We start from the raw sequence: 26,878 nt of genomic DNA on the forward strand, positions 1-26,878 counted from the left end.
TTGGTTTGGGAGCTCTAGCGCCACCAGGCGTCGAGATATGGTAGGGTTAGGTTAAGGTGAGGGGACAAAAACTCCAAAGTCTGGACCTGAGGTCCAAACCCGGCTGTGCACGGTCCTTCTGACCACTGACCGCTCCCAGCAGAACAGGGCACCAACCAAGCCCACCACAACACACTCAAATACAACATCCCATCCATCACTAAACAAGTTTCTACGACCCTCTTACTCACAGTTAATCGAGAGCCCATTGATAACTGAGTCTTCATATGGAAATAGGATTCAAATTCAAAAACAGTGTCCCTTGTGAGGGTTAAAAATTACTCAGACCATACTAACTAGGGCTGTATGTCCCAGGGTTACTGATGGTAGGGCTCAGGGCCCGGGTAAGGGCTGTTTTCAGTTGGGTTGTTAAGCAGAGGGTACCAATGGTTGGGGTTAGAGGAGTTGTGAGTGTAGGGATAATGAAAAGAGTGTGCTCCGACTATGAAAAGAGAGAATGGTAGCCATTTAGAGAGGAAAAGATGTAGAAAGGAAGATCTGAGAAATGAAAGTGACCTATGTCTCATTGAGACCTCTGGGATACAGGACATCCAAACGTTTGATCCACGTTCTCTCGGCCCACAGCCGCTCTTGGAGGGACCATAGTGGGTTGGTTTGGAGTCCTGTGATCCTCAGGGCCTCAAGGCCATGAAGCAGGAAATGTTGCAGCAAATGTCTGCGTTTTTTTTATCTTATGCACTATGTTGTGAGGGTGCTGATATACTCTGACGCGTAACTGGTTCTTTGTTTGGCCAACATACTGCTTGCGACATTTGAGGCAATAGATCAAGTACACGCAGTTTGTACAATCGTGTGAAGGAGTACGAGACAACTTAAAGATCTGGCCATTAAATCTGTTTTTCACCCATCTGAGAGGAATGAAGTACTTGCATTTGCCAACCCGACTACTCATTGATGGTGAGGGCAATTTACTCTGAACTAATTTGTCGAGAATGTTCTCATTACGCCTGTAGGCCGCTATTGGACTATGATGTTGCAAGTATTTGGTGGGTGTGAGAAACTTCTGAAATTTGGATTTAATGGCCTGATTGAGTTCTTTACTGAGACTCGAGAAATGTGTCACCAGTGGAATGATTTTATCTTTCAGAGTCGTGTCAGCTGCAGGTGGAGGTTTGGGACAGTCAAATGTTTTGAGTATTTTCCTGAGGAACGTGCGAGAGTAACCACGTTGTCTCATAACTGAAAAAAGAGTTTTCGTAGTTGAGAAAAAGGAGGATTGTTCTGTACAAATTTTCTTAAAGTTGTTAAGTTGTGATTTAACAATACCACGAAATGTGTGGTTCGGATGGAAACTGTGTTTGTGTAGCAAGGCGTGAGTATCAGTCTCTTTGAAATAAACTCTAAAATCCAACCTTCCAGTGGATGAAAACCTGGGTCTCTTGTATGACACGACATCTAGAAAGTTCACCTCCGTTGGATGAACTGTGAATTTGATGGTTATGGAGGCCTGGTGTGTGTTCAAGTGATCAGTAAAAGTGATGAAGTCTTCCATCGAGTGAGACCAGACACCCCAAATATCATAGAGAAACCTGTAGTATGCGAAAGGCTTTTTCGCAGCAGTACTGAGTGCTGATTCCTCCCAGTCCGCCATGAAGATGTTTGCGTAAGAGGGGGTGAATTTTTTGCCCATGGCAGTACCTTTTGTTTGTAAATAGAATTTAGAGTCGTAATCTCCAATAGTTGTAAGATGTACTTGTCTGGTCTGTGTGAGTTTCATGAATTTTCATGAATTTCTGTACGGCCTGGAGGCCTACTGTAGTGTCAATGTTAGTGTATAGGCTGTCTACGTCAATCGTGAATAGAAAAGCGTCGGGAGGAATAATCAGCTTGCCGATTTTCTCAATAAAATCATATGTATCCTTCAGATAGCTGGGGTGTCTTATGGAGAGAGGGTTTAAAAAGTGCTCCAGAAACTCTGCTGTATAATATGTTTCGCTATTGCAATCAGAGACTATAGGTTTACCCGGTGGTACTCGGAATGGTATACTCCAACTTTTAGGTTCTTCATGAATTTTAGGGAGTAAATAAAACCCCCTGGGTCTTGGTGGACTGTCTCCTATCAAATATATTTTCTGTGCACCATTAATGACCTTTTTTGAACACATTTCCTCTAAAATCTCTTTAACCTCAATAATGGTTTGAGGGTAAATCGGTTCCTCCAAGGGCCGATAATGCTCACTGATGGCTAGTTGTCTCTCTCCTTCCCATATGTACTGGTCTCTATCTAAAATAACTGCTGCATTCCCTTTGTCCGCAGGTTTAATGACAATATCTCTATTCTTTTGCAACTATTTTAGTGCTTTATTTTCCTCAATTGTGACATTATTTTTCTCAACTAGGCCCCAATTGAGATTCTTGTACGCGTAATGATCAGCCTTGATATCTCCCTAGGGAGACTGGACAGAGGAGGCATCCAATCTGAGGCCTGAGTAAAAGGTAATTTCTTTTTTGAGCTTTTCTTCCCTTCAAAAAATGGGGTCTAGTTTAACTCTGTGATGGTACGTTTGTAAATCTGCTATTAACTCTATTTTTTTGTGTCTTAGGACGTTGAGGAGTGGGAATGTATGAGAGACCTCTGAGCAGCACTGAGTTTTGCACTTCACTGAGCACCAATGAGCGAGACAAGTTGACAATGAGTTTGTTAGAGCCCCCTATTCCTATTGGGTTGACACTGGGAGACAGTTTAAAGCCTTCATCCAGTGTTCAAGTATTGCCTTCGCTGTCACTGGTCTCCAGTGAATGCCGTCATCCCCGACATGCAGGGCCGGCTCTAGCCCTTTGGTTGCCCTAGGCGAGATTGAGTTTTGAGATTGATTCCACCTCAAGGAACCCCATGAAATGTTATTTTACTGTAGGGGTGTCTGTGTCATCTACTGCAACCATTCTAACTACAACAGATAACTGTTCTATGTGGCTGAGGTCTGAGGTGCAAGTATTTGGCTTGCTTTATCTCCTTTAACATATGGTGTAAAAAAAATTCACCAATGCAATCAATTAGTTCATTTTGAGTATCCTTTGCTAAGTACTGTATGTTGTATGGCTGGCTCCTCTCTCCACATCAGCAACATGCTGTTTGAGGACAGGGTCAAACTTGGCCATGAGCTCAACTTCCTTCAGAAAGTTTCCATTGTTTGGCTGGTATAGCCTGTCTGATTTCCCCCGCAGGGGAATATTTCGCTCTGCCAAAGACTGTATTATGGCCACCAACCTGGTCAGGACTTCACGCCACCTCCTCCTTTCAGCTTGAAGGAGTGCCATTTCCATTTGATCAATTGCCTGGCCCTTTTCAAGTCGAGTCTCCAATTCCTTCCATCTGGTCCTGTGCCCCGAATGCTCTGGGCTGTGCTCGTGGCTTTTCAGGATCTCACTACAATTCTTCCAGTCATTTAGGCCACTACTAATGAGGTTATATTTTTTCTGTGAAAAGAGCTTGCAGTAGAAGCAATACAGAGTATTTTTTTTCCTTGAATATACAAGCCAGCTTCTCTTGATTTTCTCCCCATTTACTAATTTCCTGTAGAAGTGGTTGTTGTGGCAGCTTCTCCCATCCTCTCTTTTTGGAAATGTAAAGTCTGGACTGGTCTGGTACGGTCCTCTGCTAACTAACTCTGTCCTTACCGCATCACAGAGGGCTGGCCAGTCAGCAGGATTTATAGGTGCTCCCTGGATATCAGGAATTGCAGAGGGTGAGGTGTCTGCAGGCAGCAGTGTAGTAGCAGAGCATGTTGTGTTTGTTGTTCCTTCACCTAAAGGCAAATGCATACATGCAAAATTGATGTTAATGCTTTAATAGGGGTACACAATGTCAAGCAAAAATGCAATAACAAATTAGTATTCTTCATTTTATCCATATCCATCAAATGTTCTTATTTTGTTTGTGCTGTTTTTCTGAGATTCGTCAATGGTCTTATAAGTTATAATACAACAGACGGTACATATATAAAAAAATATACATAGTTACTATGCTGTGCTTAAGCTATACATTACTATACTATAGACCAGCATATAGAGTATAATAGATCAGTAGTGTTTGAGATTAATTAATGAGGAATGTCAACTTGGTTTTACTTGGAAACAAGTCACTGAAGTTTTAAATTGTGGTTGAATAAACGGTATTCAAGGGTCTTACTTGCTTCAGGCTGAGTATCCCTGGTCTCAGTGGTCTGTGTTTCACTGGTGCCTGGAATGATAGATGTGGCCCCTTCACCTGCAACAGCCAGATCAGTGGTGTTAAATTAAGTTAGTCAAAATTACTAAAACTGTGGTTGAAATTAGATTCATAGGGATGGGATGTTATTGTGATTTCCATGTGTTTTCATTATCTTCTAGTACATATTGTCAGATGGTTGTAAGCTTGAATTAGTTATTCAAAGGGCTAACCTCATTCATGCTGCGTGTCCCTGGTCTCAGTCGTCTGTCTTTCACTGGTGCCCTGAGTGCTTGATGTGTTCCTGGGTGTCTCTTCACCTTCACCTGTATACAAGCATATTGTATAGCCAGACAAGCAGTGAGTGAAATGATGAATGTTGTTGAATGAATTTTATTTTAATACATACTTTTTCTATTATACTTTAAAGTATGGATGTGGCTTGAATAAATACTATTAAATAGACTCACTTGATGCAGGCTGTGTGTTCCTGGCCTGTGTGTCACTGGTCCCTGGAGTACTGCTACTGGATGTCCCTTCTCCTGCAGCTGTATGTATTTAAATACACAGTTCATCTATGCTGTTCGTCACACAATTGCATTTGGTCATTTCTATCATCCTACCACATAGTTGCATTGTACAAATACATTTTATCTCTGATCATGTAACTTGTAGTAGATAAATTACAATTACTACCATCATTACTATTATTACTAATCTATTAGGCTGCAGGCTGCTACAAGGCTAAATAATACTACTGATTACAATTAGTAATAATGTGATTATAAAAGTAATAATTGCTAATAATAATAATAACAATAACAAAAACAGAAACAATAGTACTAGTTGTACTTACAAAGTTCAGAGAGAGGCGAACATGAAGGATCAGGTGTCCTTTGTCCAGCAGGTGCCGGCCTCTGCAAATATTGCCTGAGTGCATTTGGCCATGGCCAATAAAAAAAAATAAAAAACATATTTTAGTATATTCCTAGAGGGGAACTGTACAGAAATGTGAACACCACGTCAACACCAGTATCAGCATAATGGTTACTGTGTGTATGAGCCTGCTAGTTATAATGAACAGAGTGGAGAGCAACTGTACTTTTTATAACTAGCATGCATACGTTATCTGAAATACTGGTCTTTTGACATTTACATTTACATCCATGTAGGTTATCAGTGAAGTTACGTTTGCTAGTAATATGTAGGAACGTAGCAAACTAGCAAAGTAACTAGCTAGCTAGTGATAGCTTAGTGACAGCAATGAAACGTTCAATATTAGGTGATGATGCACAATACTTAGCAAATTTATTTAATTTAACACCTTAATGGCTGAGATGAGAAGACTTACCTCTATACTGGGCTTTCCTTTCATCTTCTTCCTTTCTCCGTTTTCGTCCCTGTGCACCGGAGGGTTTATTAGACCGCTTCATTTTCTTAATCAACGCGCCAGCAGCTGCGCACTTGCCTATCGTAACGTAACGGTGACCCTAGAGGGCAACCGCCTAGTTCGCCTATAGCAATCGCCGGCCCTGCCGACATGAAAGAGTTCGTCTGGCAGTGTCGGAATGTAACTCAAGTGATGCATCAGATGCGTGTTCAGATGCTCTATCATGGCCTGTTCCCCTAGTGGCAGAACTCTAGAGAAGTTCACTAGCGGGAAGAGGATCTCAGTGTTCGGCAATCTCTTTCTAGCCACTCTGAATGCGTTCTGTAACTCCGTTATTACTGTCATTCGGTACCTCTGTTGCCTGTTGTTAAGCCCAAAAGCTAAGACTAACTTGTCCGGAACCACTTGGATGATGGCTTTTACCATCAGATTAACCGCATGCTGAAATTTTGCGCCCAGATAGCTCTCTATTTGTAAGTCAGAGCAATTGGATGCCGGAAATCTCGAGACGTTAGAGTCACCCACAATCACAAACTTCTTGCTAATTGTTAGATTCCAATCCGACACCTTCTTTTTAGTGTTCACGTGTCTATTAGGGAGACCTAGTGGGCTTCTTAGCCCCTGTGTGGAGGAATTTTCCTCAGTTACCCTATCACGTGGTGATGGTGGTGTGTTCACAACGACCGTTATGGGTCGAAGTTTCTCAAGAGTTAAAGTTCGGTGAACGACTGTAACAGAGGCCCGGCGTTCTTCTACTACTTCTCTGGTCTTTTTGGGAGTTACGGACAAGAGCTCCATATCATTTAAAAATTTAGACAGGGGTGAAGGCATTTTATTATGAGGTTCAGAGTGGTCAGAAAAGAGTAGCTCGCTAGACTGAGGTGACGCTGGAACCTGATACGGACAAGGGTAAGAATCCGACTCACTAACAGGTGCCTGTAGGCCCAATGGAGACTCCTCTGGCCGCTGCAGAGCATTGGGCCTCCATGGGTGGCCCTTGGCGAGGGAGTGCAGTGCAACACTTTACGTGCCCTTTTGTGGGGGCGTTGTTCTAGTGGAGAGGGTTGCACAGCCTGTATGGGCTGGAGTAACGGATGGAGGCCTCTGGGAGGGGCCTCCTCCTCAAAAGACCAGTCCCTCCTGTTTGGAGAGGAAGTGACGGCGGTTGCTGGTTCCCCCATGTAACGACAATGACTCTGTTTTAGGGAATTTATTAGCTCGAATGAGAGACGATATTCATGAGATATGAATATGTAATATGTCGCATACATTAATTAAATTTTTAAGTTAAATTGGTTGTTAATGTATTGATGGAGTTAAATCTCGCCTTATATTAATAATTACCGCGATTACTCGTAATAATCATTAATATAGGTATTTAAAATGATCGTTAGATCAGGGGAAGTTTAGGTAGAACCACCATTCAGCTATTTTACGCACGTATGTCCAGCAGGCGCGCGCACTATGGCTTCATGGAAAATTACCAGTCTTGTAACACAGTCAAATAACGCTCCCTGTGGCCACCAAGGAACGATATTTTCGTGCTTTAGACAATTTGGGAATTATATTACAATAGGTAGAGCTTGTAACTTGATCGCACCTTTCATTGACTCTTTAGTGATGATGGACAGACAGATTCAATTCAAAAGATTATGGAATTTAATGTAAAACAGGCTAACGATTGCAATGTTACTAAATCAAAAATACACATGAGTAAATATGCATAATAAACAAACGAAAATAAAACGATCGTAATGAGACAAAAAGGTGAGTGCAAGAGAGAGAGAGAGAGAGAGAGAGAGAGAGAGAGAGAGAGAGAGAGAGAGAGAGAGAGAGAGAGAGAGAGAGAGAGTGTCTGTGAGGAGGTCAGGGAAGAATGAGAACTTTTGACAAAACAGTTTACTCAGTTTACATCAAAATGAGACCCCAAAAACCTTAGCAATATTTAGACAATCTTAAGACAGCAGTTCTTCCAGATAGTACATTTAAGAATACGTTACTCTGTAAGGCCCTTTTTGGTGCGTCTGTTTGGGTAATGACGCGTGCGGTCAATGACGTACGCGAACTTTGTCAAGTTAACTTAGGCTTAGGTGGGTATTTTAAGGAAAATACCAATTTGAGGTAGAGTATCAAGAAAGTAAAGACTTAGAATAAAAACGAAATGAAAGCAAACGAAAGAAAGCTTGTGGTGAAGAAGACGGGTCTCTCTGGTGGAACACTACACACACAAAAAGAGCTACGTGCGACGTGTTTTGAAGGAGATGAGGTCACGCCTCCTCCCCGTGTCCGACCAATCGCTTGGGAGGGTAGGTGTGACCAAACTCTCTTGGCTCGCTAAGAGAAACGCCTCCTGGGCGGATGTGCGGTGGAAATAAAATCTTTTATAACCTGATATAAATGGCAGAATGCATAATTTCATAATTTGAGTTAAAGATTTGACATCGGTAGTCTTTCTTGAAAAAAACCATATCAGAGATTGTGTTTCTTTGATTTGCCAGCAAGTTACATGATTCTTACCAAAAATTTGCATTTCCATTTTTAATTATACAATACACTTAGTTATAACGGTCTATTCATATAGGGACCGTGACACACAACACAAATACATTTTAAAGTACATTGGAAAGGGTTGATTTTGAGCACAATGTCCGTGGTGGAGTGTCTTGTGTTTGGTGTGTGTGTGTGTGTAGGGTTTGTTCGTAGTTTGTTCAGCGTTCGAACGCGTGTTGAACTTTTGTCCTGGGCTCCGGGCAATTCTCTGTGTATGTGCGTTTTTTCTGAAATTGATGAAATTAGCAACTCGTGGACTTTTGGGTCACCATCTGCTAAACAATTCATGGTTTGTGAGGTGCTTAGGTCGGTGTGACGAAATTCCCCGGGGGGCATGTGAGTGTGTGTATGCGTGTGCGTAAGCAGAATCCTTCACACATTGCCCGAGGTTCGTATGTGTGTGCGTGTATGTGAGCTGATGGGATCAGCAGTGAGCGTTTGGTTAAAACACTGTCCTGTTGTCCTAAAAAATAATTTATCAGTTGTTAATGATTCCCTGGGGGGGTTCGCAGCTCCCCGTGGAGCAATACAGGATGTTTCTTGTTGGTCCAGACAGACGCGATCTGTTTCTCCGATCGGCTGTCCATGAGTTATTCAAATGTCCGGCGCCATGTCGTCTCTTGTGTTGCGGATCCAGGAAGGACAGAGTCGTTTGTAAATTAGATTTGATTAAATTAAATCAGAGGCAAATGGTTCATCTGACATGCGCTACACCCATGAACAAATTGGGAGATGTTTGAATCTCCATTTGTCGTTGTGCAACTCTCTCAATAGGGGCCACAGGGGTCAATGTGTGAGCTGCAGGTGGTGGTGGCAACACGTGTTGTCCGTGCAGTGATGGTGGCAACGTTGTTGGTGGATGTGTGTCCCCCTCGTGTCACTATCTCTGCATATGACGGTGTGTGTGCGGTCACTGTGACTGATGCTGTTGAAGTACTCTGCATTTCTGCCAGGATCAAAGCCTGTGCTTGCTCAATTGACTCCTTACTGATGCGTTACATCATTTTTCTCAGCCCAACCGGTGGCTATTTCAAAGGCCTTAGGCCAGTCTGTGTGATTACTCTGTTGGCGAACATTCTGTAAAGCTTCCTCTATTAGTGCCTCATAATGTTGCTCTAAAATGTGCTGTGCATTGAACGACCAGTTCAAGGCATTTCCCTCTAGCATCGTGCGAACTTCTTGTCCCGGAAAAGCTGGTCTGATCGTGTCAATGAGCAACTGTGTGAGTCTTCGGAAGGTGACCGGTCGATTATCATTCACCTTTGTGGTGACTTTACTGAGGAGATGTACCAGTTTAATGATATCGAAAAATGACTTGATAGTGTTTGATAGTTCCGGTTGGGCTGGAATATACTTATTCCTCTGTGTAGGTCTGTGTGTGTTGGGTCTAGTAGTAGTAGCCTTTATAGTCTTTACGAGCTAGACTTTATAGTAGTCTAGCACGCGAGTTCTCTTTTTCACGAGGGAAATAACAGGGAAATCTACCATTATCCCTATCTCTGTTTTGAGCTGGTCTGACTCTATCAATGGAGATGTCTACATCTCGGAGTCTACCTCCATGATTGACGAAGGAAACTCTTTTGTTGCCCTTATTAGAGGAAGAGTGAGAGGGAAAACTGTACCATAAGTTTTTTTTAAATTCTGGTTTGATGCCGATCATTGGTTGCCAAAATGAGTTTGTTGCTGAGGAGGAATCTAATCCTCCTCAACGGTGTCTTGAAAATATTCCCGCTCTGCGTGTTCATCGAAATCTGGTTCAAAATAAGGAGCTCTGTTACTTTGTTTACCCCTACGTTTATTTCTGTGATTATGTTTGCCTCTATTGTTGTTAGCGAGTGATGAGTCTTTAGTGGGAGGCCTGTGTGGGCCTGCAGCCACTGTGTAGTTATCAGATCTGCCAGGAGGTCTTTTTGGATCTCTGACTGGCATGTATCGATCTCTAGAGTAAGAATTGGACCTGTGAGCAGACCCACGCCTGGGTGCTCTGGAGTCATATGAGTGCTGACCATAGCCATGCGTGTGGGCCTACCTCTTTCTCTTTCCCTTTCTCTAAAAGGAGTATTTTGTTCATTTGCACGGAAGTGTGCATTGGGATCGAGAGGTAAATAATTATTTCTCCGTGGAGAGCTACTGGAGAGTCTGAGTCTAATACGTGGAGTTGTCTTCGTCTCACACGGCCTCTAAAGACATCCATGCTAGCAATGAAATAATTTAAATATATAATATAATAGTAATCTATTAAATATATATAGAGAGAGAGTGAAAAAGGATTAAAAAAATAAAAGAGACCACGATGTTAATGTATTGATGGTTTTAACTTTTGTATTTAAATAAAGCTACCTCATCCATGGTACTCCCTTTCCTATGTTTCTCTGCTCACCCATTCTGTTCTGGGGCTGGTAGTTCCCGGTATATACCAGGTGGCGTAGTCGAAAGTTAGTATAATTATTGGTGCTTCATATAGTTCCCTCCAGTATCTGATGCTACTCGCCACATATATTAAATGTATATCTAGACTAATGCTATGCTAAAATAGATATATATTTATGTGAAAATCAATATTTATATGTGTGTTTTTGAGATCAATAAACTGTTTTTGAGTTGTGAAATGGACGAGAGATTTCTCTGTGGTAACACGTTCAGCTGAGTGAAGTGTGAGTGAGAGTGCGCGTCGTGCGCTCTTATAGACGTGATCTAGAAAAAAGTTTTTTGAAAAAGAGTGCTAAATAAGCTTTAAATAATCAAATCACAGAGTGTGCTTCGGCGAAATAAGAGTGAATATGATCCTTGTGGACTGTGTAAAAAAATTTTTGTGAAAAGAGTTGTATTTTTGGAGTTATAATTTTTTTAGTGTAAGTAGGTCACTTTCTCCTCGCGCACATAGTAGAGCAACAATGAAACAACGTGTCACACGACGAAAAGTGGAATATAAAATCGAAACAAGGTCGTAGAGATTTGGAAAAGGTACGTATATGAACTTATGGCTATATAGAACAGTGTTGTTGTGAAGGGAAATGTGTCCTTCACTTCTGAATGTGTTATTTTATTTTATTTCGGTTAATCTCGTGGCGACGACTATCGTCGATGACGTCATCGACCATCGTTTTTCCACTGAAATCACCTCAGGAGAGAAAATATGTGGTTTTAAACTTCTATTTTGATGTAACAGTAAATAAAAACCCTTCCCAGATAGCAAATGACATCTGGCCCAGTTGTGGCCCACATCTTCCACATTCTTCTGGCCCACATACCGCATGGAATGACGGCGATGACTCAACCTGAGTGTGGCAGCTAGAAGTCAGCCACAATCGGACCAGATTTGGGCCACATCTCAGAAATGGCATGGGCCACATCTGAGAAATGGCATGGGCCACATCTGGGCCACATCTCAGAAATGGCATGGGCCACATCTGGGCCACATCTCAGAAAATGGCATGGGCCACATCTGGGCCACATCTCAGAAAATGGCATGGGCCACATCTAGGCCAGATTTGGCCCAGATCTAATTATCCTATAATAAGGAAAATACTCAAATAATTGTATAGTCAAAAGTGATTTAATAAATGTAAAAAATTGATAAATACATTTAAATATTTATATATATAAATCAAAAACAGGAAACAATAAATATATATAAATAAATATTATATAAATAAATATTATATATATTATATAATATTTATATTATATAAATATAATATAATATTCATATTATATAAATATAATAAATAATATACAAAATAAAACAGGCAGAGGTCCAGAAGGGGAGGACTGCCAGAAACCAGAAGGCAGTCCAAAGAAAACATTAGACCAAGGTCTACACATTAGTAACAAGGTCAAGGGCGAACGAGTGTCAGAACCAGGAGAAGATAAATAAAACAATGTGGAGAATCAACAGATCAACAGTTTAAAATGAAAGCAGGGCAAAAGGGGAGTCCGTTGAACAGGCAGGGCGAACAAGGTCAAGGGCAAGCGATCAGAACCAGGAAAAAATCTTAATTTTTTTGTCTTGCTCGACGGCCTCCGTCCCGGTCTGCGGCAAGCTGCAGCCATCTTTTGGTCCAATGCTAAATTTCTTGGTCTGTTGCGGTGGCAGTTAACCGGTTTCTTCTGACAGCAGCTACAATGACACATATATGAACAACAGTAAATGAGCAAATAATTATTGTTATTTATTATAAATCTAACATTAATAGGGAAATTGTTTAGCTGACACCAAACAATATGAATGAAATCACAGTAGTTATTTTCAGAAAGCCATACCATTAATTAGTTTTTAGAGAGGTGTCTTTAAATGCAGCCTTTCCATTGATCCCCCTCCAGTTAATCTGACGGGCCATGTCATTTGAAAGGAGGAAGCTGAGAATCCGCCATACGCTCTCTTTGACGGTTGTGCCTCCCCTCAATGCTAACGTGTTTATCTGTAAAAATAAATGTATGCCCAAATGAAGAAACAAGCGTCAAAAATCATCCTTGATTGGAATGTACAAAAACTGTGTGGGCTTTTCCCTATCAAAATAACTTGAGTTAATTTGGAATTATAGTTCACCCCAAAAAAAAATCCTGGCTCTTCCAAGCTTTATAATGGGAGTGAATAGCCGTTTCTGTTTTGAAGTGCATAAAAGAGTGTCCATCCATCATAAAAGTGCTCCATACAGCTATGGGGGGTTTATAAAGGCCTTATGAAGCGATGCATTAGTGTAAGAAAAATATCCATAATGAAAACTTTATCGACTAAAATAACAGGCTTCCGGCAGACGGCCTTCAAAAAAATGGACTTGGAAAATACAGGCATTCACTGCCATTATAAAGCTTGGGAGAGCCAGGACATGTTTTAATGTAACTCTGTGTTCGTCTGAAAGAAGAATGTCATATACACTAGGATAACTTGAGGATGAGTAAATCATGGGCTAATTTTCATTTTTGGGTGAACTATCCCTTTAAGAACAAGCAAAAACCATTACGGTTCCTTAAGCAGTAGGAGGAACTTATTCACAACCAGCAATCTCATTGGTTAGTGCTAACTATCACCATCCACATTTTAATTTTAGCAAATCAGTTAGAGTGAGTAGGCTGTAAACGATTAATCGAATCCAAATTAAAAGTTTGTTTACATAATATATGTGTGTGTATTGTAATTATTTTGTATATATATATATATATATATATATATATATATATATATACACACACACACACATGCATGTATATATTTAAGAAAAATGTGTTATTTATATATAAGATAGTTCTATTTATATATAATATAAATCATATAAAATATATATATGCAGTATATAAATGCAAATATTTCTTAAATATGTATGCATGTGTGTGTATTTATATATACAAAATAATTATACACAATACACACACATATATATTATGTAAACACAAACTTTTATTTTAGATTCGATTAATTGCGATTAATCGTTTACAGCCCTAAGTGAACGCATACAATTTTCAAGTACTTTTTCCCCATCGGGCCAAACCTTTCTTGTACTTTAACCATTCCATGTCGATCCGGCCCAGCCAGTACGGATATGGCTTTAACATTTGGTTGACTACCTACTGTACCATTCACAATGAGCAAAAGATGAAAACACTGACACGGAGTTAATTGATTTGAGTAAAAAATTTCTATTGAAATATGAAATCTTACCACAGCTGTCTTGTAGTCTTCCTGCTGCAGCTGCCCCTCAATGACTTGAAGTTGTTGGAAACTTGACAGTGGAAAACAGTCTGTGTTTAATGTTGGGCTGTCTTCTGTAGTTGATAATTTTTTGAGGTCGTAGACCAATTTAACCAATGTGCCCATCTGTTCTTTGATCAATTCTTGGTTTGCAAGAATTTTGCGTATCCAAGCTATAAAAAAGAAAAAAGCTATAAAGAAAAACTGCATATCATTGTATAAATTTTTTTTATAGAAAATTTCACCTACCTTCACTGAAATCAGTGTGGGATGATGCTAAAGAGGGGAAAACAACAGGTAAGAAATTAGTTTGAACATGTTAAATGACAGTAGAAGGAAGTAAAATTCTTATTTTTACTATAGGGCTCTGCAGATTTGGTTGTACATAAGTTTGTTTAAAAGGTAACTAATGGTTAATGTGGGTTTTCAGTATTAATTAAATTCACCTGTTTTTAGCTTGAGCACACTGCGTTCATTTATACTATTAGTGGAACTCCACAGGTTTCACAGACTTTATCAGACTTCTGTGTCAGCCATCACCACATGCAACTTGAAACAAATATTTGAGGGGAGCTGACACACCAACTGTTGTTGCTGATTTTGACTTCCTGAATGTGACCATCCCACTGACTAAGAATGGAGGAAGGTAACACTAAAGGACTTTAACTTTTCTTTCCAACATGAAGTTCAAAAAATACAAACCCATTTCCAGAAAAGTTGGGACATTTTGTAAAATGCAATAAAATCAAGAATTCAGTGATTTGTTCATTCTCTTTAACCTGCAGCACACCACCAAAAAGTTGGGACAGAGGCAAATTAAAAGTGAAAAGATAATCCAAGTTAGATTATCCAACTCTTTTGAAACAGTGAAATGAGCAGGTGAATTGGTAAATAGTGAGAGTATCGTGTTTGGGTGTTAAAGAGCTTCTCAGTTTTTGTAAGTGAGGATGGGTCATGGCTCATCACAATGTGCCAAATGTCATGATAGAAATGTCAAACAATTCAAATGATCAAATTCCTCAATGCAAGATTGCAAAGAATGTATGTTTTTATGTCAAAAGCGTGCGCACCACTGATCTATATTAGTGACGAGCACAAGCCGTCTCTCAAACAGCTTGTGAGTTGCAAGTACCATAATTAGTGGATTATTGCGCTTAAACTGTCAAATTAGTAAAAATTCTGTCAAAATGTCCTTCTTGGTTCAGCATGGTCAGTTTTAGAACTTAAATAGTTGAGTAAGATAACGCATGTTGTGTAACAGTATTTTGGATATATGGGTAAACCTGTAAGATTGGAATGTTGTGTTAGTGAACTGACAGTATATATTTACAACTTAAGACTTCTGCCTCTCCATGTCTGTGTGGGGTGCGATTCCTTGCTGTAAAGGATAATTAGTGGCAAATGTTAAAGTTTAGCAGTAGCTTTTAGCACATGTTATATGGGTAAAATATGGGTATGGGTTAAATGGGAAGAAAAAGTCTGAGTGTAAATTTACAGGTTACTGATGTCTGTTTCACAGGTGTTGATGTCCTCCTTTGGTTGCTGCTCATTGGTTTTTGGCGCCCTGATGGTATCAAAACAAGCCAAAAATATAGTGTCACCCCTGAATTTGGCTAACATTAGATATTAACACAAAACAAAGATATTAACACAATCTTTAAGCTAAAAAGCATCATTACATCATAACCACACTTGTGTGTTGGCACACTATGAAGTGTGTATTGTACAGACTACCTACAACTTATCTGTGTTTTCAAATACTCACAATTCAGTCTCTGCCTCCTCTCTGGCCAGTGGTTGAGAGTAATTCCCTGGTCTGCTGGTAGCTGTACAGGAAAAAAGTGGGAGAAATTGGTGAGGTCAATGTTCAGGAGCTTTGAGGCAAGTTTAAGTCTAACTGATATCAAATTGATGTTTTATTTGTCTGCGGTGGCATGCAAATCTACTCTGTAACTTGCATGTCCTGTTTTCAAATACTCACAATTCATAGTCTCTGCCTCCTCTCTGGCCAGTGGTTGAGAGCAATTCCCTGCTCTGCTAGCTGTACAGGAAAAAGTGAGATAATGATTGTACAATAATTTGGTGTGTGGAGATCGAAAGTGAATGATAATAATGTACTAACAGTAAGGTTTGCGCTGTTGAGGCTTGTGCTGCCTCTCGAGAAATCAAACCAAATGAGTGCAGCACACACAAAGAAACTCAGTAAACATACTCCGGTAAAAATTCTACATTTATTTCTAACAGCCCTATAGTGTCATTATTCAAATGTAATTTATTGATCAAATGTAAGAATTTAAAATGAACAATGAAGCATACATTTAATAATATTAGGGGGAAAATGCCCTTTAAATGTAAAAATATCACAAATATGCAGATTTAGATACATCAAAGCTGATTGAACACTGATGAGAATATTGCTTCAAAATAAATTATATTTACAACACAAAAAAATCCTAGTGAATTACCAATTTACTTGTCCAAAGGACAAGCACATGACAAGGCTTAATGTAGAGCCCTGTTTTATTTGAACCAATTGTATTGCCTCATTGTTTTTATATAGAGAGCCTAAGTCCCGCCCCTCCGCTTCCGGCTCATGGGACCTTATTTCGGAAAAAATATGTATGGAAGTCAATGGCGAGAGATAACTTATCTTTTTATTCCGTCTGAACTGTCCCCTGAACTACACATATGATGTTTGTCAATTTAAAAGGTAAATATGAAAGTCAAGAAAGTCGCAGTTTGTCATAAAACAGAAGAGTAACGTTTAGTTGTATGTGAAAATCGCTCGATGAACTACATCTCTCGTCTCACACTATGTAGCCTACGTCACAAGATCCGTTGCTCGTATGTGTGTATTCTGGCTCAAAACACGAGTCAGGCATGACGGCGTAACGTTACGATTATAATGTAAGACTATAGAAAAAATGACAGACGTTAGCTTCAGTAAAGTTAGCTTCATTCATTGAGAGAAAAGGTATGACGTCGCATGTGCGCCTTCTGGGTTTGTAGTCTTTGTAATTACGTATTTTCACAGTCTTACAGCTCAACAGTTTTACATCAAACTGCGACTTTCTTGACTTTAAAATGTATCTTTTAAATTGACAAACATCATATGTGTAAATCAGGGCACAATTCAAACGAGATCAAAATATTTGTTGTCTCTCGCCATTGACTACCATACAATATTTTTCCGAAATAAGGTCCCATGGTGGTCGACCGGAAGGGGAGGGACTTAGGCTCCCTATATGTATTTTAAGTAGGGATGCCCCGAAATGACAATTCTGGGCCAAAACGAAACTTCTGGATGCACTTGGCCGAAAACTGAAATCGAAAAGATTTTTTTATTTTTTACCTATATTAATCTCATTTTTTGCATAATTGTATTATTATTATTATTAGACTTTTTTAATGATAAGTCAATAAAATAGCCACAATTATATTTAAAGTAACACTAAAATTGGACAGAAAATAGGCCCATATTAAAATAATATGAAATATAAATATATTGAAATCAATATATTATTCTTTACTCAGTTCTATGCAACAGAATCAGATTTATTTTTTGAATTATCAAAATACAGTATAGTCCTAGAAAGACATTCTCAGAGCATGCAAGCAGAGCATAATCAACCGATTACAAAAAATAATCGTTTGTGACAGCCCTACTTATTCAAAGGCAAAAGTGTATTTCCAAAACTGATGATAGTATTCTTTAAATTAATCCACAAAAAAAAACAAATGTGTTAATTAAACATTAATAGAACAAGATTGCACAAATTGGCCAATCTTACATTCCCTGATGGGGATGATTTGCACTTCTGGGGCTGCTGGAAGTGGAAAGTTTGCCTCATCCTCAGTTTCACTGTCATCGAAAAAACGTGCCCTTTTACTGATGAAAAAATCACACAAAAAACGTCTCAGGTTACTAATGTAACCATTGTTCCCTGAGAAGGGAACGAGAAGCTGCGTCGAAATGACGCCATGGGAACGCCTCCAGCGTGCACGCGTCTGAAGCATCACTGTCAACTTAGTCCAATGGAATGAATGAACGAACGCCACGGGCGGGTGACGTCATGACCAGGAATTGATAAAAGCACATCCGGTAAAAACCGGCATTAGCTTTGAAATGTCGAAGCAAGCCGATCACAGGGATGCAGGAAGTATGGCAGGGCGACGCAGCGTCTCGTTCCCTTCTCAGGGAACAATGGTTACATTAGTAACCTGAGACGTTCCCTTTTGAGGGAACTCGCGCTGCGTCGAAATGACGCCATGGGAACGAGAATACCCACACCGCCAGACTTACAAATGCCTGAGTGTCAGACTGTTGCTAACAATAAGCAGTAAGCACCTGAGACCCTGGGGCAGCACCCAGGTCCAGGCTATAAAACCTCACGAATGTGAGCGGTGAGGACCAACCTACCGCATCACAAACGTCTTGGAGAGAAACCCCAGATAAAAGGGCTTTAGAGGCCGCCATACTCCTAGTAGAATGAGCTCTGACCACCAAAGGGCATGGTTGGTCAGAGGACTCATAAGCAAGAGAAATAGCCTCGGTTATCCACTTGCTAACTGTCTGCTTAGAGGCAGGAAGACCTTTTTTGGGTGATCCAAAGCAAACAAACAACTGATCGGATTTTCTCCAAGGAGAAGTCCGATGAACATATGTGTCCAGGGCACGCACTGGACACAAAAGGTTCAGCTTTTCCTGGTCCGGAGAATTAAACGGAGGAGGACAGAAAGCCTGCAGCACAATAGGCCTCGGAATATTGGTAGGCACTTTTGGAACATATCCATGTTTGGGGTATAAGAACGCCTTGACCATCCCGGGTGCAAACTCAAGGCACGTGGGAGAAACCGAAAGGGCCTGAAGGTCTCCGACTCTCTTGAGGGACGAAATAGCTAGCAGAAAGATGGTCTTAAAAGTAAGAAATTTTTCTGAAACCAAATCTAGGGGCTCGAAGGGAGCCCCAGACAGGCCTTCTAGCACTAAGGAGAGGTCCCAAGCCGGCACCCTAGTGCGAGTTGCAGGCCTTAGCCTCAAAGTGCCACGAAGGAAACGTATAATCAGGGGGTCTCGACCCAACGATGTACTACCCACAGGGGCGTGGAAAGCCGCAATGGCTGCCACGTAGACCTTGAGAGTGGAAGGACATAGACCTGACGAAAAACGATCTTGCAAGAACTCTAGCACTGTGTTCACAGAACAGTTAACTGGGTCCCGCTGATGCTGGTGGCACCAGGAAGAAAAAACTCTCCACTTTAATGCATAAAGTTTCCTCGTAGCTGGAGCTCTGGAGCTTAGAATGGTCTCAACAACCTCGGTTGAGAGACCACTCCCTATGAGTCGGTCCCCCTCAGAGGCCAAACCCATAGTTTCCACATCTCCGGCCGGGGGTGAAATATTGTGCCCCCAGCCTGAGACAGTAGGTATCTCCTGATCGGGATCTCCAAGGGAGGGCCGTTGAGGAGATGAATTAGGTCCGCAAACCAAATTCGACTCGGCCAGCGTGGTGCTACAAGCAGTAGGCTTATTCCGTCCTGGCGGACTCTCTCCAGAACTCCTGGAAGCAGAACAACAGGGGGAAATGCGTACAGGCGAAGCCTCAGCCAGGTCTGTACCATAGCGTCCAACCCCAGGGGGGCTGGATGATTGAGGGAAAACCAGAGTGGACAGTGCGTCGTATGATGAGACACGAACAAATCCACTTCTGCTTGGCCGTAAAATTCCCATATCTGCTCCACCGCCTCGGGGTGGAGTCTCCATTCCCCTGGCCTCAGCCCCTGCCTCGACAGGGTGTCTGCTCCTATATTCTGGACCCCTGGAATATACACTGCCCTCAGAGAGAGTATCTTCCTGAAGGACCACAGGAGGATCTGGTGCGCCAGTTTGCAAAGTGGACGCGATCGCAGACCCCCCTGACGATTTATATAAGAGACCACCGATGTGTTGTCTGTCCGGACGAGCACATGATGGCCCCTCAGGTCTGGGAGAAAATATCTCAACGCGTTGAAGACAGCCATCATCTCCAGGCAGTTGATGTGCCAAGAAAGATGATGACTCCTCCACAGACCCTGAACTGAACGGCCTTCCATTACCGCTCCACAGCCAGTGAGGGAAGCATCTGTCGAGATAGCAACTCGATGGCAAAGAGCTCCCAACACCGGACCCTGGGAAAGGAACCAATGTTTCTTCCATATTACCAAGGCGTGGAGGCACCGCCGTGTGACCCTCGGGGAGAACCCTCTGGTCCTGAGCCACCACTGCAAAGGTCTCATGTACAGCAGGCCAAAGGGTATCACATTGGACGCCGCTGCCATGAGACCTAACAGTCTCTCGAACTGTTTTACAGTGCGTGACTGGCCTAGCTTTAGCTCTTTCGTGGCTGAGAGGATAGCAATTACACGAGCGGGCGATAGAACGGCCCGCATCGTGACTGAATCCCAGACCACACCCAGAAAAGTGGTTCTCTGTAATGGAGAAAGTACACTCTTCTTGGTATTGAGCCTCAACCCCAATTTTTTTATGAGCGAGGACGACATCTCGATGCCGAACCGCCAACTGTTCTGACTCCGCTAGAATCAGCCAGTCGTCTATATAATTCAGAATGCGTATGCCCTGCAGCCTGAGCGGGGCCAGAGCTGCATCTACGCACTTCGTGAACGTGCGGGGTGATAAAGCTAGACCGAATGGAAGTACCCGATACTGGTATTCTTTGCCCCCGAAAGAAAACCTCAGGAACCTCCTGTGCTGAGGGAGGATGGAGACATGGAAGTATGCGTCTTTCAGGTCTATCGTGACAAACCAGTCCTCGGATCTGATTTGGGTCACGATCTGCTTGAGTGTCAGCATCTTGAACTTGAGTTTCTGTACTGTACGATTCAACAGACGAAGATCTAGAATAGGACGCAGTCCTCCATCCTTTTTTGGAACAATGAAATAACGGCTGTAAAAACCCGATTCTCTGTCGGGTGAGTACACCTGCTCTATAGCCCCCTTCGCTAATAGAGCTTTCACCTCTTGCTCCATTACCAGAGCCTGCTCGGGATGAACTATCGTGAGTAACACCCCGTTGTAGCGTGGTGGACGAGACCCAAACTGGATTTTGTAACCCCTTTCTACTATCTGCAGGACCCAATGAGATATATTTGGCAGATTCTTCCACTCTGTCAGAAAATCTACTAAGGGTACCAGCCTCTCGAGGCTGGCCTCTGGTATAATCGAGACAGCCAGCTCGGGGACCTGAAGCATACTGGCAGGAAACACCCGATCTGACTGTTTTTGAACCCCCCTCAGAGGGCGCGAGTCCGACGCAATGTCGAGTTGACACTGCGCCAGAGACTCGCTGGAGACCGCTGCGCCCCGGGGCACCAAGGGTGGCGGGGTTGGCAGAACGGTCCCGTGAGAGCACCGACGTGGAACGGGCACCGTATACTGAGGTGTAAACTGTTTCATTTCGGTTGGGGCTACTCTCACAGGTCTGACACCGGTGGCGTCAGGACCTTTTCTGAGCCGAAGCCTTCTTCGCTTGAAGAACGGTCCTCAGATCCGGCTTCTGCTTAGAAGACTTCGACTGAGAGTGTTGGGTCTGCCTCCAGTATTTTTGTGGAGGTGCACAAGACGCAACACTCTCTTTTTGTTGGCCACGATATGATGAGCTTGACGGCTGAGGCTGCTCACGCCCAGCAGTCTCAGGGGGTTGAACACGGCGAGGGAGAAATTTTTTAAAAGCTTCAGACTGTTTTTTAACCGTCTGGAATCTCTCGACGACCGAATTAACAGAGTCGCCGAAGAGACCATCAGGTGTAAGAGGAGTGTCAAGAAGAAAAGATCTATCTTTATCTTTAATCTCCGCTAAATTTAACCAAAGATGCCTCTCAGTAGCTACAAGTGCTGCCATAGACCGCCCAATTGCTCTGGCGGTCTCCTTGGTCGCCCTGAGAGACAAATCTGTTGCCCGACGAAGTTCGCGAACATCATCTGAACTAACTCCCTCACTCTTGTCCAAATCCCCCAGCAGATCAGCCTGATATGCCTGGAGCACTGCCATAGTATGCAGACATACTCCAGCCTGACCTGCTGCCGTATATGCTTTTCCCACTAAATTAGATGTTGTCTTCAGGGGTTTAGTGGGAAGGGGCGGGGCCTTCAGGGACGATGCTGAACCGGGAGACAGATAGCTCGCGAGCGTCTGTTCGGCCGGCGGCATCGCCCCATATCCATACTCTTTCAGTCCCCTAATATCTGAATATATATGGACTTGGGGACTGAAAAGACGGGACGAGTATGGCTTATTCCACGATCTAGACAGCTCACTGTGCAGATCGTGGAAAAAGGGAAGACCCCGCGATGGAGGTGAAACACAAGAAGAGAGAAAACGCTCGTCTAATTTGCTTTTAGGACGAGCGCCAACTCTCTCGGCTGGCCAATCAATTTTTAATTTATCAACAGCCCTAGTAATCACCTCCACCAGCTCATCATATGCTGGGGAAAGAGATGGCGAATCCTCTTCCCCCGTGATTGTGTCACCATGAACGCTTATCACATCTAACTCCTCGGAGCTAGAGCAATGAAGCATTGTGCTCTCTCTCCGGGCGGAAGAAGCCGCAGGGCGGGCTTCCGACACCGGAGAAAGAGCGCTGGATCCCTCAGCTAAAGGAGGAGATAAGGTCCTCGGACCCGTCTCCAACCCCGCTGAGAGATCCATTTGCGATCCCCAAGTATGCCTTCTCAGGGTCCAGCACCCTGAGGATCGCGAGCCTGGCCGCTCTCGTCAAAGAGTGACAGGCGGGAGCGGAGCATGCGAAGCGGTAACTGCTCGCAGTGTACACAATCAGCCCCCTCGAAGGCTGACATCACATGCTCCACTCCCAAACACATCACACAAAGCTCGTGTGTGTCCCCACCCGTTAAATAACGCGGGCAGGGAGAAGCACACTGCTTGTACAATTGTTTCGCCATAATATATATATATATGAGATACAGACAACAGTAAATAGGACAGACAGAATGACACAGATCGCTTTGCTGAGACAGAAAAAGCTAATGCCGGTTTTTACCGGATGTGCTTTTATCAATTCCTGGTCATGACGTCACCCGCCCGTGGCGTTCGTTCATTCATTCCATTGGACTAAGTTGACAGTGATGCTTCAGACGCGTGCACGCTGGAGGCGTTCCCATGGCGTCATTTCGACGCAGCGCGAGTTCCCTCGAAAGGGAACAAAGATTATTCAATTTATTGTCCTCATTCAGCAGCTATACTCTGCTCTGTATGAGCTGTACTTACATTTGTCTTTTTCTTCTCACGGGGGGCGAGTCCACGTCTGTAAGGTCTGTGTTTATTTCTGCCTCAGGTAGTTTTTGGCTTCTTCATATGTTTCTGTATAGATAAACAAACAAACAACAATGTTTCTGTGAAGCAAACGAAAAAATACATTACATATTGAGAAATGATGAATAAATAATGTGAGAAAATAAAAAAAAGTCTTAGGGCCAGATTTAAATAGGCCAAATTAGCGTTAGAGCACAATCTCTTTTTTGGGGCGGTAAATAATGGTGCAAATACCAATAAATTCACTAGCACAAACCTTAGTGAATAACCTTAAATTAATCTGAATGATTCTGCATGAATCTACATGAGTCTAAAAGGAAAACTCTTACAAATGCATATGCAACAAGGTCAGCCGCAAACATGCCTTTTCTGTGCTAATTTTTGTGTCTCTTTAATAAATTCTGACACCAAAAGAGGGTTTGTGCTGGTGCAAGCTGTTAGTAAATCTGACCCATAGGTGCAAGCTAAGGATATATGTACCTCTAGTCAAAATAATCCGGATTTTGAAGGGAGTCCAGGATGGTCCTGGCTTTACCATTGATTTTATGGCTTTAACTCGATCTTCATATTTGTATGGAGGCCACATACAAACATTGTCCCTTACCCAATTTTGGGGGACAACCTCGACTTCATTTGTTGTTTCAAATATTACGATATGATACATTGTCTGAAAAAGAGTTGTAATTAATTTTAGACTTAATTTAGAGTAATAAAATAAAAAATCGAATTCATATAAATGCCACTTACAAAGCATGTCCCACAATATAATCCAGAAATGATGGTGTTACTGCTTCTCAAGAACTATTTACATTAATTGGTGATATTATTAAGACATGTGAGTCAGAGGGAAGACTGCAAATTTGTCTCCCAGGGGCAACCTCACACACTTCTGCCATGGCTTTGTGAGCTCAGTAAAGTGCATCCCTGTTGACAAATTGGACACAATGAATACTCCCATTTGTCTGGAGTCAAGAGGGTAAGTGTACAAGGCCTCCTTCTCTCTGTACTCTTGAAACATCACATACTCTTTACCCCCATTAGCAATGATGTTTTTTACTGAAATCACTTTGCCATGAACAGCAATGCAATCATCTTTGCTCGATATTCGCAGCATGACACCATCAACAGTAAGCTGTCTGAACTGATGTACTGCTTCTGTCAGTGTTTGTGGTACAGGTCCATTTTTATGGGGGCACATTAGTGATATTTCATCAGTGGAATAACAGTTCCTTTCCTCATGTTCTGACAGCCTGCGGATTATCTGTGCAAGTGGATTGGCTTCTGTGCAAGTGGGAAGGCTTCCTTACCAATCTCTTAAGCTCCCCAAGAAAGTTTTCATAGGGGAAGCCAGATATGCCATCACTAGCAAGATGTACCAAGCCATGAATATTGTATACCACCATCTCTTTGCCATACAACAAGCCATAATGCTCAACAAATGATACCAAAAAGGAGTGAGCCAAATCATTAATTTCGATACAATACTTTGAATTTGCCAAAATGTAGATGGCAACAGACAACAGCATAAAGTTATCATAAACCTGGCGAGGCAACACACCCTTTAAAACATGTCAAGTCAAGTCAAGTCATCTTTATTTATATAGCGCTTTTTACAATACAGATTGTATCAAAGCAGCTTCACGGTGATAACATGAAAATAATACAAAAAACTATTTCATCATCGTCCACCTTTAAGGCAGATCTATAATATTGTTGAATATTTAATGTCCCCAACTAAGCAAGCCAGAAGGTAAGGCAACAGCGGCAAGGAACCAAAACTCCATCAGGTGACAGAATGGAGAAAAAAACCTTGGGAGAACCCAGGCTCAGTCGGGGGCCAGTTCTCCTCTGGCCAAAGAGTGAACAGTGTATGAAAGTTCAGAATGAATCAGAGTATTTGTCCAGTTCCGGTTGGTTGAAGTCGGAGTGGAGAGGAGGAGAGACTGGTTGACACTTCAGGTCAGCGTCGTCGTCGTGTCCTGGCGCTGGTCCTTCATCAGATCTGGATACGGCAATTCCACTAATGCCAACATAATGTTCGAGTCTATTTAAAAGGATGTTGTGGTCAATGGTGTCAAATGCAGCACTAAGATCCAGTAATACTAATAGAGAGATACAACCACGATCGGATGATAAGGGCAAATCATTTGTGACTCTAACGAGAGCTGTCTCGGTACTATGGTACGGTCTAAATCCGGACTGAAAATCCTTGCAGATATAATTTCTTTCAAGAAAGGAACAGTTGTGAGGATACTGCTTTTTGTAATATCTTTGACAGAAATGGCAGATTAGAGATCGGCCTGTAATTGACTAGTTTTGTAGGATCACGTTGCTGTTTTTTAACAAGCGGTTTAATCATAGCTAGCTTAAAGGTTTTTGGTACGTATCCTAGAGACAAAGATGAATTAATGATATTAAGAAGAGGATCTATGACATCTGGAAGCATCTCTTTCAGCAGCAGTAGTCGGTATAGGGTCTAACATGCACGTTGTCGATTTAGATGATTTGACGAGTTTGCAAAATTCTTCCTCTCCTATAGCAATGAATGAATCAAATGTTCCCTCAGGAAGACTACAATGCACTTCCTGATGCGATACTGTATTAGACGGTTGCATAGTTATAATTTTGTCCCTGATATTATCGATCTTATAAGTGAAGGTTCAGGTTCAGGTTCAGATTTATTGATATAGCCCATTTCATACACAGAACGGTAGTCCAATGTGCTTTACATCATCATAACAAAGTAAACAATATAGTTAAAACAAGTAAAATAAAAAAATAAAAAAATACAAGTACAAATTAAGTCAGTTATAACGAAAAGGCATCAGAGAAAAGTTTAGTTTTTAGTCTAGATTTAAAAATGGAAATAGTAGGAGAGGTCTTAATGTCTATGGGAAGACGGTTCCAAAGACGGACCGCATAACAGCTAAAGGCTGCCTCCCCTTGTTTAGTACGAGCACTGGGTTGTACCAATTGGAGTTTTGCAGCTGATCTAAGTGATCTTATAGGGTTATATGTTTCAAACATCTCTGCTATATAGAGAGGTCCTTGACCATTTAATGTTTTAAAAAGAAGAAAAAGGACTTTAAAATCAATTCTATAAATCACTGGTAACCAGTGTAGAGTTTTTAAAATAGGTGTAATATGTTCTCTTCTTTTGGTTCTGGTCAATAGCCTTGCTGCTGCATTTTGAATTAATTGAAGAGGTTTTATTGTTTTTTTAGGGAGCCCAGTGAAAAGACCATTGCAGTAATCGACCCTACTAGTTATAAAAGCATGAATAAGCTTTTCTAAATCTACCGGTAGTATAAAATTTTTAACCTTTGCAATGTTTTTTAAATGAAAAAAAGCCGATTTTGTAACAGCCTTCATGTGGCTTTTGAAGCTTAGGTCACTATCAATAATTACCCCAAGGTTTTTAACGGTTTCTACTACATCAAAACCTTTTGATTCCAGAAGTGTATGTAGCATTAATCTCTGATCCCTTCTCCCAAAGATAATTACTTCAGTTTTATCTGTATTTAATTTAAGAAGATTTTTAGACATCCAGTTTTGAACTTGATTAAGACAATGATCAAGAGATTCAAGAGGAGCAAATTCATTTGGAGACAGGGATAGGTATAACTGTGTGTCATCTGCATAGCTATGGTAACTAATGGAATGATTTTTTATAATTTGGCCAAGCGGAAGCATGTATAAATTGAACAAAAGAG

General features: G+C 41.7%; 2 protein-coding genes across 2 annotated transcripts in view; one reads left to right on the forward strand and one right to left on the reverse strand.

The window, feature by feature from the left end:
• Positions 1–26,878, forward strand: part of LOC306988746 (putative nuclease HARBI1) — a gene marked incomplete at its 3' end in the record, with an annotated part of 421,992 nt that overhangs the window by 184,908 nt on the left and 210,206 nt on the right. The window lies entirely within an intron of this gene.
• Positions 12,413–23,974, reverse strand: LOC306988791 (uncharacterized protein; the record flags this gene model as incomplete). The annotated part of the gene is made up of 10 exons (XM_079593940.1): positions 23,913–23,974; positions 23,646–23,832; positions 23,121–23,213; positions 17,628–17,725; positions 15,818–15,877; positions 15,332–15,400; positions 15,167–15,214; positions 14,086–14,112; positions 13,807–14,009; positions 12,413–12,568 (listed from the first exon to the last, which is right to left on the reverse strand). Exons 5-10 carry the CDS (start codon positions 15,822–15,824, stop codon positions 12,413–12,415), a joined length of 510 nt encoding a protein of 169 aa, XP_079450066.1. The 5' UTR covers positions 15,825–15,877; positions 17,628–17,725; positions 23,121–23,213; positions 23,646–23,832; positions 23,913–23,974.

Source organism: Phoxinus phoxinus (genome assembly GCF_949152265.1).
Source record: "Phoxinus phoxinus genome assembly, chromosome: 20".
Classification (NCBI taxonomy): domain Eukaryota; kingdom Metazoa; phylum Chordata; class Actinopteri; order Cypriniformes; family Leuciscidae; genus Phoxinus; species Phoxinus phoxinus.